The sequence below is a fragment of the Pithys albifrons genome, chromosome 12, assembly GCF_047495875.1.
Source record: "Pithys albifrons albifrons isolate INPA30051 chromosome 12, PitAlb_v1, whole genome shotgun sequence".
Classification (NCBI taxonomy): Eukaryota; Metazoa; Chordata; class Aves; order Passeriformes; family Thamnophilidae; genus Pithys; species Pithys albifrons.
In genome coordinates this window covers 10826297-10840907 of record NC_092469.1, presented here as the reverse complement: position 1 = coordinate 10840907, position 14611 = coordinate 10826297, and the positions used below count along the sequence as shown (strand labels likewise).

General features: G+C 44.5%; 1 protein-coding gene across 2 annotated transcripts; it reads left to right on the top strand.

The window, feature by feature from the left end:
• Positions 1 to 662: 662 nt before the first annotated feature.
• On the top strand, positions 663 to 14611 carry AKTIP (AKT interacting protein). 2 transcript variants are annotated; one of them, XM_071567704.1, is made up of 10 exons: positions 663 to 772; positions 4884 to 4999; positions 6217 to 6422; positions 7873 to 7937; positions 8021 to 8121; positions 9372 to 9460; positions 9533 to 9631; positions 9839 to 9946; positions 11221 to 11281; positions 13710 to 14611. In XM_071567704.1, the coding sequence occupies exons 2-10, from the start codon at positions 4958 to 4960 to the stop codon at positions 13818 to 13820; spliced, it is 882 nt and encodes a 293-aa protein (XP_071423805.1). In that variant the 5' UTR covers positions 663 to 772; positions 4884 to 4957; the 3' UTR covers positions 13821 to 14611. The 2 variants fall into 2 exon arrangements, with proteins under 2 accessions (XP_071423805.1, XP_071423804.1); XM_071567703.1 differs by having other exon boundaries at positions 688 to 772; positions 13713 to 14611.

The following is a 14611-nucleotide window of genomic DNA, read 5'->3' as shown; positions in this document are numbered from 1 at the left end:
CGGGCTGTGCCCGGTGCGGGCTGTGCCCGGTGCGGGCTGTGCCCGGTGCGGGCTGTGCCCGGTGCGGGCTGTGCCCGGTGCGGGCTGTGCCCGGTGCGGGCTGTGCCCGGTGCGGGCTGTGCCCGGTGCGGGCTGTGCCCGGTGCGGGCTGTGCCCGGTGCGGGCTGTGCCCGGTGCGGGCTGTGCCCGGTGCGGGCTGTGCCCGGTGCGGGCTGTGCCCGGTGCGGGCTGTGCCCGGTGCGAGAGCTCAATTCCCGCCGCGGGGCCGTTCCCAGCCCCTCCCGCCATCCGGGCCTGCCCCGCCCGCAGGCCCCGCCCACCAGCGGCTCTCGCGCCCGCCGGCCAATCGGGCGCGTCTCCGCGCGCCGCGCCGGCCAGTGAGAGCTGTGCGTTCCCGCAAGCCCCGCCCAGCGCTGTTTCAGGTGGGAGAGTGGCCGCCGATCCCTCTCGCGCTATTGGCCCGCCCGGCCCAGACGGACAGGCAGTCGGACCAATCACAGGCCGCGGGGCGGGTCCATCAGCGCCCGCCCGGCCCTCGCCGTGACGGTCCCGGGGCGGCCCCGCCGCGTCACGGCCCGGCCCGAGCGCTGAGTGGCGGCCGCGGCCCCGCGGGGACGGGCCCGGAGCGCCGGGCCGCGATTGGCCGCGGGGGGGGGCCGGCCCGGATGTGCGGCCCGAGGGGCGGGCGGTAAATGGGGCAGTGCCGCCGGTAGCGGGAGCGGCGGCGGTGGCGGGGCCTGGGCCGCGGGGCGGAGCGGCGGAGCGTCGGCGGGTGAGTGAGCGCGGCCGCAGCGCCCGGCACGGCGGGGGGCGTGGGGGCACCGACCCTGCGGGGTGGGGGTGCGGGCAGCCCGCTGAGCTGAGTGGTGGCAGCAGCACCGGCGGGGCCGTCGCTGTCACCTGTCGCCGGGGTGAAGGGACCGGGCCGGGGCCGCCCGTTGGGGCCGTTCGGAGCCGCCGCCGCCCGCGCATCGCTGTCTGTGCGCTCCGGCCCGGCCTCTCCCGCGGGGCTGGTCTGGGCTGGCGGCCTCTGACCCTCCGCCCGGCCCTCCCCGCCCGTCGCTCTGCGGTGCCCGGCACGGCCGCGGCCTCGGCGGGGAGCACCGCGGAGACGGCAGCACTGCTGTTTGTTGCCCTGCCCTCACCCACCGACAGCTCCCTCTGGGACCCACTGCCAGCCACCCCTTCCGTGCCCTTCAGACTGGTGGCAGTGAGGTCTGGTGGCAGGTTCCTAGAGAAGAGCGTTGGAGGAGTGAACTCGCAGCAGCGGCAGGGTTGGTGTGGAAGGTGAACCCGCCCGCGGAGGAAGAGTTGGCGAACAGGCTCGACTGGTCAGTGTTCCTGTTCGCCGCCACCGGCCGCTCCCGTGCTGTCCGGCACAGTAAGGTGTGGGTGAGCCACGTCCCTGGGTCCCAGGAAGATCAAGAATGGCTGTGCTGAGGAGAAATAAGTTCCAGTGTAAACTGCCAGCTACAGTTGCTGGACAGCGTAATGATATGTGTTCAACACACGTCGTTCTGCGGTGCTCTGCCGAAGTAGCTGTTTGTTCTCAGGTGTGGGAGTGGTTCCCTTTGATTTGTTGTTGTTTCCAGAAAATCTTTAGAGAGAGTGCGCTGTTCCAGGCAGATAAAGTTTTAGTCAAGTTGCTTTAGTGTTGCATTTGATCTAATAACTCTCTTGGTGACAGGAAAAATGTGACACCTACTGACAGTACGTAAAACGAGATCTTTAATGAGGATACGTGGTGTAGAGAAGAAAAAGGTGCAAAAACAAAGTAAATATTAAGTTTTCACTAGTGATAGCCTTGGGTTTTGAAGTATTTTAGGTTGCTATTGAAGTACTGTTTGAGTTTAACCTTACTCTGACTGCTCTCGTGTGTTGGACGGGATGTTATGCCTGGCAGCAGGTGGATTTTGGTCCCAGCATTGTGGTGCTATAGAAAAGTTAAAAGGTTCATTCCAAGAAGCAGCGTTTGTAGTTGTGCTTCTTCATAAGTTTGTGTTCGGTCGTTTTTTTTTTAGTTGCTGTTGTAACTAGAAGAAAAACACTAAAGGAGGAGATAGCCATAAAAAGCCCGTGGGAGGAGGACAGACAGCTCAGGAGGGTTGTTGTTACTTGCTATTCTTAAAGTAGGAGAAATTAGTAAATGTACTACAGAGTGCCATGTTATCAAGCCTCTTCTTGGAAGAGGTAGTGTGAATGTTGACAGTGTGAAAGGAGAGAGGGGGATGATTTTGAATGTTTTTATCCCCTCCTCATGAAGTGAGGAGAGTGTATTGGTTCTTTTGGGAAGCTCATGGTTTCAGTAGTTACAGCACCAGCAGGTGCCGTGTTGGTGGCTGCCTTGTGAGAGTCACTGAGCCCTGTGTAAGGCTGAAGGACTAAATTGCCTGGAAATTCCACTTAATGATACGGGGACGTGGCTCTCCTTTGTGTGCTGCTGACACAGTGAGAAGTAGGATAGGCAGTCCAACTAAAATATGCTGTTACTTGGTTATTATTTTTAATACCTGTTTTAATCATCTCTATGATTAATGATGGGCAGTAAATTTGAAGTGAAGGTACTCGAGAGCATAAGCAGTTGTGAATAAGTTTCCTTTAAAGCTGGAGTTCTCCACTTTCATATAGCATAGCTAGGAGGAGGGAGTGTAATTAGAAATAAATGCTTCAAACACCTTGAAAAGCTTTTTAAATGACCCTTGTCTGGGAAGCTGGTCCTCTGAGGTTGAGTTCTCCATCATAAACAGTATTTTAACAGGTGAATGAGACTGGAGACAGCTCTACAATAAGCTTAGGACAATACCATGTATGATTTATTACTGGCAAGCAACTGGATAAAAGATGTCTGTGCTTGAGAACTTCTGGAAGTTACTCCTTAATTTAACTAGAGCTAGAATAACATTTTACTTGCCTTTAATAGCTCTTTAAGTAGGCATCTTGATAAGGTGGATCTGGTGACTGAACTCCATCCAGCACCAGTTGCCAAGCTTTTAGAACAGTTCCCTGTTTGACTGGGAATGGGTTAGGCTGATTTTTACATACATGTGTCATTCTTTGTCCTGCTTGATTCCTTGTATCTCTGGTTCTGGGATAATGCAACTTATATTACCTAGTTATAAAAAAACCCCACCAGCCCAAAAGAAAGAAAGAAAGTAATCCCATCCCAACCCCATAATCACTCCAGATTCCAGCTAATTGTCTTCCAGCCTGTACCTCGGCTTCCAGCGCTTTTCTCTCAGGTGCTCTTTGTGCGTCAGTTCCTCCACCCTCTGGTTACACTGGAGTTTCCTGAGGAAATGTCTCCTACCTTCCTAGCCCAGCGTCTTGTTGTCTTAGTCTGGCTGGGTTTGGTGGAAAAGGCCTGTGGCACAGCCCTCTGGCACTGACTCTGCTTCCCAGACAAGAGAGGAGGAAAAGTGAAAACATCATCTCCCTGCTCTCACAGGGTGTGCCAGCACAGTGGCCATGCTTTGGCTTTCTGTTTTCGGTGGCTTGGAATGATGTGAGACTCTCTGCTGAAGGGGGAAATACCTGGAGGAATCAAGTGTACTGGAATGTTTGAAATGATTTCTGGGTAGGGAATTCTTTTTCACCATTTTTCTGAAAGGTGTTGAATTTTTTGAATGCTTGGCTGCCTCTTAGCCCAGAAGGCTACCTATGATTTGATACTAATGTTTCTTTTAAATATTTACCATTCCTGAACTTTCTTTGGATAAATTATCTGGCATTTTTTTTAACAAGGTTGGCATTTATTTTACTTTTAGGAAGTTTTTGTTCATAACATTACCATTTTCTCTATAAACTACTTAGACCAATAGTGAACAGGTACTGCCTTGCTTACTGTAGGAAAATGTAGTGTTGACCACAGTAGAAGCCTGTGCCATTGGCTCTGTCTCTCACATCCCATTAATTGCCTCAGTCAATGTTGTAGTGAATGTTGTACAACTTTTTATTAAAGAAATTGAGTAAAGTGAATTGCCTCAAACCCTTTGTTAATGGAGCCAGAAATGGGAAGGTGGGATGGGGAAGGAAAGCAGGAGAACAGGAGGGCAAAAAGTCATGAAGGGAATAGGCTGTGCCAGACAAGAGGTGCTGTAGATGAGACTTCTTGCACAAACAATTGCAAGACTTTAAAACAACAAAAAAAAACAAGGGAAGAAAAACAAAGGCATATACAGATGACACACTGAAACACCCAAATATTGCTGAAGTCCTTGTTATTGAACTGCTGATCTAAAGAGCACTAAGCCTTAGTGCTTGTAATGAAACCATTGAATAAGCTACAGAAAAACTTCTGTGTTCTGTGGCTTTGTCTGTTCCTGGTGGTGTTCCAATGCAGATGAAAACAAAATGACACATACACGATGGAACTCAATGGGAGGATCATCTCTGACACCAGGAATGGCAGAAGATTTCTCAAACAGAGGCACTTCAGAAATGCGCAAAGCCAACGGTGTATGTGGGGGATATTTAATGGCTTTGTCTTGTTGCAGGGTTGTGGTGCTGTCTGGTGCTGGATTGAAGTGGTGAGGTGATAACTTTAATGTTTGCACATATAGAGGCTCTTTCCTGACTGTGCTGAGCCCATATATTTATTTTTTTTAATCATTGGCAAGACAAACATGGAATGCAGAATATAGAGTGTGTTTGTAGGAGAAAAAGGGCAGGGATTCACATACAAAAATAGATATATTAGTGTTCTGGAGTCAAACATATTAGAGAGCTTTGGCATTTTTAACTATTGTTCATTTTAACTACATTAAGTTTGTTTTCTTCTGAATTTACAGAAATGTAATGCTGACTGCAGAATTAGATCTGGATCCTATTTATATGTTGAGTCTTGTCTATCTGTTAAAATGCATATTCACTCTGTGTGCTTTTAGGGTGTAATTCAGAAAGACCTGAGTATACTGAGAAGTCACTGGAAAGTTGCAGCCCTTTATTTGGAATACACGTTATGAACTCCATCTGGAGCATGTCTACAGGTTCTGTGCGCAAGGTACGTAATGCATGGATGCCATGGAGTGTTGTCATGCTGTGACAGTTCTGGAAACAACCATCAGGTGACCTGCAAGTAGAGTTGGGAGTCTGTGTTTGTCCTGAGGGTTGTGATCACTGGCTGGTATAAATTAGCTTTGAGCTACATTAACTGGAATGTGCCTGTGGATGGTGCCTACTTCAGGATTTGTTGACTTTTCTTATCTGAATCATATTTAAGCACTAAAGGTGAAACAATCTTGTTTAAGTGGCTGAAACATTTTTTTCTTGGGGCATTTGTTTACTGTCTTATGTAGAACTTAGCCAGGTATTGCATGTGACAAAACTGCCTCCATAGTGCTGTTGCTACTTTAGGTTGTAGCAGTAATTAAAGCAGGGTAGTTCTGGTTTTGATCACTTCTCAGGTGTTCAGTACCAGGGCAAACTCTATAAATTTGTTGCTGATGCTTCTGACATTGTCCAACTCTTTGGTGCTTTCGCTGTAGCTTAAATCAGGCCTTTATCAGCCACACAGAGCCTGAGCCTGAATCTTTGTCCTGCAGGTTTGTCTTGCAATCTGCAGAATGATTTTGGAGTCTTTAGTGCAGTGTTTTGTTGTTTGTTTTTCTTTTAAGAAAAGGCAGCAAAGGCATCAGAAGTTTCCTATAGTAAAAGTACTTAAACTTTGTGTCACTGCCAAGTGGTGATTCTCTGACAGTAGGAGAGGGCTGTAGGATCAGTTCCCAGTGGAATGTTGATGTCTTAAGCACAAGCAGAAAGTGAAATATGTGAAACTTTGTTTTTTCATCTCAGTTTTACTACATTACTTTTGAAGACTCTGTGAAGTCTGCAGTGTAAGGATGCTTGTCAGTGGAAATGATTTATCTTGATGCACTGTGTGCTAGAAATAGATTGACTTGTAAGCTGATGTTACATACTGTCTGGTTCAGGTTCTAAATAACTGTAAGCCTCCTTAAGCATTTGTCCTAATCTGCAGATTTCCTATCCAGCATTGAATACTTTTGTTCTTGTAGGTTGTGTTTAATTGAATAAAAGTCTATTTAAAAACAAAATGCAAAGAGGCCTCTACCCACTACCCCCTCCAAGCAATAGAACACCAAAACACAAGATGCCTTTCAATGAACTAACTTGTAATTAGCAAAGTTGAGTTTAAACCTGTGTTAAAATATGTTTATGAAACACAGCCTGAGATCTTGTGGTTCTCCTTTAATTTGACAGAGACCGGATGCTGAAGAGAAAGCTTTGAGTGGAGAGCTGCGAACGAGTCCTCTGCGAGCCTCTGCAAAGAAACAGTTGCCTTCTATTCCAAAGAATGCTGTGCCAATAACCAAGCCTGCTTCTCCTGCCACATCGTCCCAGTCCACAAATGGAACACATGCCTCTTATGGGCCTTTTTATCTGGAGTATTCCCTTCTTGCAGAATTGTAGGTTTTCACTTTTTTTGTCTTTTTTAGGTCACTGAGCTTGTGCTTCAGTGGGAAAAAACGCTGCAGGTTTTCCCTGCAGGAATCTGGTTCCTTGTAAGGTGTCTCTGCCATAGTCCTTGAGGGAGGTGTTAAAACTTCAGTTCTGCAAAGTTCTTTTTTCTGCAGCACCAGACTCAATCTCTTGAGGAGGAAAGGGAAAAGAAAACGAATTGAGATTTTGAGGACTGGTTTTAGATGTCATTCTAGAGTGAGTTTAGATACACTAACCAGTTATCCAATAGCTTTTTGATTAGGAATGCCAAATATTTGAAACAAGTATTGAAATAGAAGCGAGCAGATATTGAGTGGGGAGATGGTTATGAATGTGTGGTACTATCTAATGGAGTCAGGATGTGGGAGCTTCCTTCACTTGTTATGTGGAACACTTGAACACTATCTGATGCAGCTGCTCAAGTGGATGTTAGGAAGGCTGTATTCCTGCCTGTCAGTGATATTTAGCATGAAGCTTCTGAGGGAGGAGATAGGGTGATAAAATATTTTTATTGGAGGAGTTGCATTTGACCCAGTCTAGAGATTTGTAGACTTCTGTGGGAGTATAAAACTCTTGGTTTGTCCTCAGAACTTTCTGGTTATGTAACTGGTTAGTGCTAAAGAGCTGGAGGGACTTCCTCCGTAGCAGACATACTGGATTCTCAAGTATGTGCTGCCTTTTGGAATGAAATCCCTGGAGTCCTTTATGCAACACTCTCAGTTCTTCCATTTAACCGTTAAATGTTTTGAGAGTTCTCGCTTTCAGTTTATCTCTTTTCAAGGAATTGGCCCTGACTTCTGAATTCAAGAAAGATGTTTTTCTTGGTACCATAATGTAAAGTCCTCTAGTTTAACAAATTCATTATTAGTGAAATAATAACAGATATTGTAAGTGGAGAACTGTGTTATGTTTTGCTTTAAGATTGTTGTTTATTTGTGAGAGCATGCAGCGTCCAGTTTATTATGCCAAGTAACTGGAAAACCCATTAAGTTAATAATTTGGGGGTCGGTTTGTTTTGTCCACTGCCAGTATAATTTAAGTTTGACCTGCAGCATAATGTCATCTAAAACTGAATGACTCCTTGTTTAAACTTGAGGTTGAAGTTTAATCAGATTTCAGCAATAACTACAATTGACTGCAAATCTGCATTCAAAATTATTTAATTTTCTTTTTTCTTCCTTACTTTGAAATTGGCAACTCAGTAGAAAGTTGTAAATTTTTGTACTGTCATGCATTAAATACATCTAGTGAGTGAAGAATTTCACTAGTTTGCTGCCACCTCCTTCAGTGAGCAGCCTGCCCTTGGGTATGGAGAGTAAGTTTGTGGAAGAAGCCCCTGTTAAGCTGTGGGAGGTTCTGTGTTTGCTGCTGTCAGTGTAGTTGTGGAGCTGCTCTGAGTGCTGGTTCTCATTGCAGTACGTTGGTTGTCAAGCAGAAGCTGCCCGGTGTCTACGTGCAGCCATCGTACAGATCAGCATTAAGTAAGTTTAAACTTAACTTCTAAAGTTTTTTATGTATTTGTATTTCTAAATTCTTTCACTCAAGCAAACTTTCTCACTTGCAGTGTGGTTTGGTGTAATATTCATAAGACATGGCCTCTACCAGGATGGTGTGTTTAAATTCACTGTCTATATTCCTGATAATTACCCAGATGGAGACTGCCCGGTAAGTGGTTGTGTGTATTGAGTTCTTCTTCTTTACTGGTGGTTTAACTATGGCTTTTTGTTAAAGCTGATATACCAATTAGCCTCTCTTTTTCTTGACTCATTTTGTTCAGTTACTGGGCTGGCTTGTACATATTTGCTCACATCTGTGGAGGAATCGGGTTACTCTGATTGCTGAGACTGGTGTAGAATGAACTTCCTGGGGTTTGCTGCTCTAGAGTGCTGAGTAATCAACCAGTTCTTTACTTCAGCTCTTGATTTGCTACTTTCTGAGCAGGAACTTAACATTGAAACACTTAGAGAAATACAAATTCTGACCAGCAATATAATGGAACATAAAATCCAGGCACTTGTGCTGTATTTGCTGTAGGATTTCTTGCTTGTCTCTTCTAAACAAAGAAAAAGAAATGGAGGAGAACCTGGTGAAACAAAGGGAGGACATAAGTACTATGGTGTTACCTTCCATCTCTGCTTTCTCTTTTTTCTCTTTAGTGAAAAGTTTCTAAGTTATAAAAGTATTTCCTGGCAGTCTGACTCTCCAGAGCATATGACCCTCTTGGCCAAATTTCTTTAAGAAGAAGATTTAGGGGCATGTGTACATAACTGGTGTAGCTGAGAAGAAATTGCTCTCTCAGGAAGTTGTCTGCTCTGTATCAAGTTTTGTGTAAACCTATCATCTTTAAAAGGACAGAACTAGTAAGAAACAGTTTCTTTTAAAGGTTGGACTTTAGTATCTCTCAGCCAGCTGTCATTCTTTTGCTAGACGAGGGCTTTAGAACCTTCCTCTTGAAACTGTTTCCTCTTGGACAAATGTCTGAACTCTGGAGGAAACCAGTGGACGGGGTTGAAGACACTGTGGTGTCATTGCACAGTTTAATTAAAAAAAGTGTAGGATAAAGAAGAATTTACTGTAGCTCAAGTGTGTAAATAAAGATCTCAGTCACAAATAGCTAAACCAGAAAAACTCCTTTAATCTGATCTTATCTGATATTATTACCTCTGTTGGCACTAGTGCCTGTGCAGGTAACTAGATTAGTGTCCTGATTTGGTGATGGCATGTGAGAGAGGACAAGACCCTGCATGTAACACAGGTGTGTTGGGTTACAGTTTCACAGCTGGTACAAATCACTTGCAGTTGCTTTCTTTTTATACAATAACAATTAATTAGTATTTGAAAGCTCTGACTGACCTTCACCCAGGGGTGTGGGTAGGACTGAAGTTGTTATATTTAATTGCTTTTTTCTGATGCAGCGGTTGGTGTTCGATCTGCCCGTCTTCCACCCACTAGTGGACCCCTTATCTGGTGAACTGGATGTGAAAAGAGCATTTGCAAAATGGAGGTTAGTGGTAACATAAGGGGGTATAAATCTGAAAAGTTTGTTCCTTTCTTCATTGTCTTTTGTTCTTTTTAGGAGAAATCATAATCACATATGGCAAGTGTTAATGTATGCTCGCAGAGTCTTCTACAAGATTGATACATCTAGTCCTCTGAACCCTGAGGCTGCAGTGCTGTAAGTATCCTCCGTGTGTATGGACATTGTTTCTTACGAGGTTTTTGTACAGACTTGCAGAAACAAGGTTTGTAACTCTGTCTCTCCGTTCATGGTCTCTGCCTCCAGACTTGGTTGCATTAGAGCTCAAGTTGGCCTTTGCTAAGTCTGCCTGTGCTTCTAGAGCAAACTTACAATTACTTAACATTACTTACTTCTGTCTTTCAGGTATGAAAAGGATATTCAGCTGTTCAAAAGTAAAGTGGTGGACAGTGTCAAACTATGCAGTAGTCATTTATTTGACCAGCCCAAAATAGAGGACCCCTATGCAATCGTGTGAGTACAGTTTGTGTGAGTGTTTACCTGTCCCAGTGTTATGAAAGCAAGGTTTGGTGTAGTTGCTGACAGCAGCCTTTCTCTGCCTGGCTGACTGACCTGGTTTTTCTTACACTCATGGATGTACTTTGAATATTCCAACCATAATTCCCTTCTGTTTAGCATTGGGTGAAGTCCCAGTGCACAACAAGCTATCCACGAGCCATCAGTGTGGCCCTGTGGCCAAGAAGGCCAATAGTATCGTGGGATGCATTAGGAAGAGCATTGCCAGAGGCTCGAGTAGGGGGTCCTGCCCCTCTCCTCAGTCCTAGTAAGGCACATCTGGAGTGCTGTGTCCAGTTTTGGACTCCTCAATGCAGGAGAAACATGGAGATCCCAGAGCAGGTCCAGAGGAGGCAACAAAGATATTAAGGCACTGGAACATCTCTCTTGTGAGGGCCCAGGAACCTGGGCGTGTTCAGCCATCAGAAAAGATGACTGAGAGGGACCTTATGAATGCACAGAAATATCTGAGATTGTCAAAATCAGGGGGCCAGACTCAAAATTTTCAGTGATGCCTGGTGACAGGCACATCCACCTAAATATATGGAAAAACTTCTTTACTATGAGGGTGACAGAGCTCTGGAACAGGCTGCCCAGAGAGAGTGGAGTCTTTGCCCCTGGAGATAATCAGAACTTTCCTGGACATGATCCTGTGCAGCCTGTTCTAGGTGAGGGGGGGTTGGACTGGATGATCCACAGAGGGCTGTTCCAACCCCAGCCATTCTGTGATTCTGATTCTGTGAGTCTTAAATGCAATCAGACACTTGTGTTTGCTGTTTTTTCACTAAGCAACCACGATTTAAAAAAGAGCAAAGAAAAAGCATCAAAACACCTACTTCACTCATGCAGAAATGCCCATGAAGTAGATACTGTTTTCTGGCTTTACTGAACTCTATTTGTATGACTTCAGCTTTGGTTAGAGTTTTAAAGTACTTTTAAAGCTTGGGGGATGGAACAGACAGCATCATGGTAAATGGGAGTAGTGTTTTGTGTAGCACATGCTAAATTGCCAGTTCTCATTACATACAGAAATGTAAATCTAAACATTTTTTGTTGAAAACATCCATGACAATGTGAATTCAGTTCTTAATTGTGTGGTTTGACATGGAAAACTCATTTATAGTTGACTTGAAATTCAACAGACTAAACCAAGGAAAATCTCTGCCTTCTGCTCTGTCTAAGCTGTATTTTGCAAACATGCCAAGTAAGAGTTAACTGTACTCTCTCCATAGTTTTTCTCCATGGAATCCAGCTATACATGATGAAGCTCGAGAGAAGATGTTGACCCAGAAGGTATGTGCAAAGTTCAGGTTCTCACTGTAGGAAGGGTTTACTGCCTGATATGGGAAGAAAAGTTCTCTGTCTCTTTGTGTACAGGACAGACCTTATTCCACCCCTCTTTTGGATCAGCAGCCGTGCTGGAACTGATTTGGTCTCCTAATGAAGCAGTTATGTCACTGTTCTAACTTCAGTGTGTTAAGCAATTAATCACTTAGCCAGATAGAAAGCTTTGTTAGGACAACTGCTGGCACACTTGGTGGATTCTTTTTGTTTATGGATGGAAGGGGGTAAGAAGGGGAGAGAGGAGATTTGCTGCCTGCCTGTTAGCTTGTCCTGCACTTGTCATGGTTGTTACCACTTTGCTTAACCTGGTAGTTCCCAGCTTCTTGGCTTTTTATTATTGAGAGATCTTTCATTACTGAATCAAAGTTTCAGCAATTTCTTCTCATTACAAAGTTTCTGAAGCAACACAAGCACAGTCCCTTGCTCCCTTCTCTGATCCTTTTTCGATTTGCAGTAAGACATCATCTCACTGAAGGTTCTGAGAGCCCCTCCCACCACAAAGTGCTCTTACTGACTGACAGAGCAAGAACATGTTGGCTCATAGAGCTTTCCCTGAGAAATGCCTTTGGTTTTGGGATGGGGGATGTTTACGAGATTTTTAGTTTTGTTTTTTTAATCACTGCTGTGATTCTGTGACAAGAGCTGGCACACAGCAATTCCGAGTCTGCACTGAGTGGCCTGACAAGTCAATCCACTGGTATGGATTCTGAAATGGTGGCTGCTGTCTTAGCTGGACTGGCAAGGAAATGGCCTCTGAATGTTTTAGTTCCTGACTTCAGCTGAAGCTGTGATGTCTTTTTTTGCAATTAAACACATAGGAGAATATTTTGATCAGATTCTGACTTCTTGATATTCTTATAAAACTATAGAAATACTTTTGACACATTTTTTTCTTCTTCACTCTCTACCTCCTTTTTTATCCTTTAAACCAAAGACTTAAAGAGAAAGAATAGGTCAATACCCTTGAAATGGAAGGGGTATGATGTTGTCTAAGAGACTGACAACAATGACTCTTCTTTTGTCCTTTTTCCTTGTCAATACACATTAATTTCCTTTTAGGTGACAACTAACATCCTCAGTAACTATTGCATGTGTGATTCTTTGTTGCTCGAGTTTTGTTGATAGCAGGAATGGCCCAACTTCTGTGCCTTAGGGGTTGATTCCAAAATATTGGTATAGCTGATAACATTCTCTGTAAAAAAAGTTCCCCAATCCTCCTACAGCCCTCTTTTATTACCTTGTGATTCCTGTGCCATGGGAAACAGCTCAGCCATTCTAGAGCTGTAGCCCAGGAAGGGCTGGGATGTCCCAGTTCCCTGCTGAGCACGTGGCTTTTGCTGGCTGTGGTTCCATGGCATGGGAGTGGCAGGTGCCTCTTCCAGGCTCAGACTGAACTGATCCTCCTTCTTGTCCAAAGTGTTGTGGCAGTTCTGTCACACACGGTCACCTTTTTGCACAAAGTATGGGAAGGGGCAGAAGTGCACATTCTGTTTTCTTGCTGACTTAATTTACTTTGTCAAGCAAAAGGCTTTCTGTGGTGTGACAAAGTCTGCTCATGTAATTATCTCTTTCTAGAGCTCAGTGCATCATTACATGTTTGATGTACTTGGCATACAGTTTCTGGTATAAAAAAAACTGTCCAAGCTCCTTTGTCTCTGACCAGCTAGAGTAGGAATTTAATTTACTGACCCTTTAAACTACTTTAAATATACAGATGCTTCAAGTTGCATATTTCTCCCTCAATTTGAAGCTTTTTTGTCTTTTGAATTGCAGTAGTCAGTCTAAAATGTTTGTTGTCTTGTGATGTGTACTAGTTCAAGCATTTAGGCATGATAAATGGTCAGGCAAGGGGAGGAGCATCCTTTCAAAGCATCAGGAAACTCCCAGGCTTAACAAAAGCCATCAGTTGCTGTTTTGCCTTGTTAATTTGTGTTCCCAACAGCTGGTGGGATGGAGGGTCCCTCCACAGCACACCCAGCACTGCCAGGTACGGACAGGTAGAGTGACAGGTTAGTGACAGAAAGGCTTGGGTTTGGATTTACACTTCTTTCTCTGGATCCAAGAAGTCTGGAGAAGAGCAGGGCAGTGGCTGGGCTGGGGCCTCCAAGCAAATGGAGTACCTTGTAGGCTTTAGAGTAGGACAGGGCAGCAGTATGTGAGCCAAGTCATTAAAACTCCTGTATCGTCAGGGTAGTTCTGCAGATGCCACACACATTCCCAGAAATTAAGCCAATAGCCATCTTAGTGTTTCTCTTTGAGGATAAGAAGTGATGCAAGCCTCTCTTATGCTTGTAATGGCCAAAGATAAAATGCATGGAGAGGGACTTGAGAGGGTTTTGATATCTAATAATTGTAACTTTGACTTTGTTCTCCCCAGAAGAAGCCGGAAGACCAGCACTGCAAAAGCATGAACGTTTCTGGCCTGTCGTGGGTGAAGCCTGGCTCGGTGCAGCCCTTCAGCAAAGAAGAGAAGACGATGCCCACTTAGCTTTCCTGGACACTGGTGCACAAAACACTTTCTGTGGGTGGAGGGAATGTAACGGAGGGAGAAGCAGCAAAGCAGCAGTTTCCTTCTTGACTACGGATTAGTAAAAACGGAATGGTAGCAGTGACTCCAGTAAAAACCTGTTCAATGGATTACTGACTCCTAGTGTTTTACATATGCATTAGGTTTTAAAGGCTTGCCTGGAGTTTGGAAGTCTTTCTTGAACACTGCAGTACTTCTACCTGAAGACTGTCTAGGGTGGGTAATTCCTCAGGGCTCTGAAATGCCTGGAGGCTTTGGGTAGGTTTTTAAGCTTTTATTTTTTCCCTCCAGGAATAGCAATTTTTTAAAAAAATCTTAAATTGCTGGCAGAAATATTAGTATTGGAAATATGATGCCAGAGTTAAGCTGTGTCCATGTAAACTAATATAGCAGAGTTAAACACTATATTTAATTGTTTTAAATACTTTTGGTTTCTATTGTAAATATGTTAGGACTTGGAATTGTAAATAAACAGTTCATCGACTCCATTTAGCACTTTCCAGAAGTAAGGCTGGGGATGACTTATGTTGTATTATTGACTTGTAAATGGTTATTGTCACTAAAGCACACATTAGTCTAACAGGGGAGAGCAGAATGTCAGGCTTGTTAGACTTCTAGTACATAAACACTAAAATAAAAGCTAATAAAATCTTAGAGTTTTAAATTCTGTAGGTTTCCAGGTGGTTTCTTAGGATAGTTTGACTAATGTGTGTTAATAGTGACATCTTTAAATAAAAAGAAACTGTGCTCTA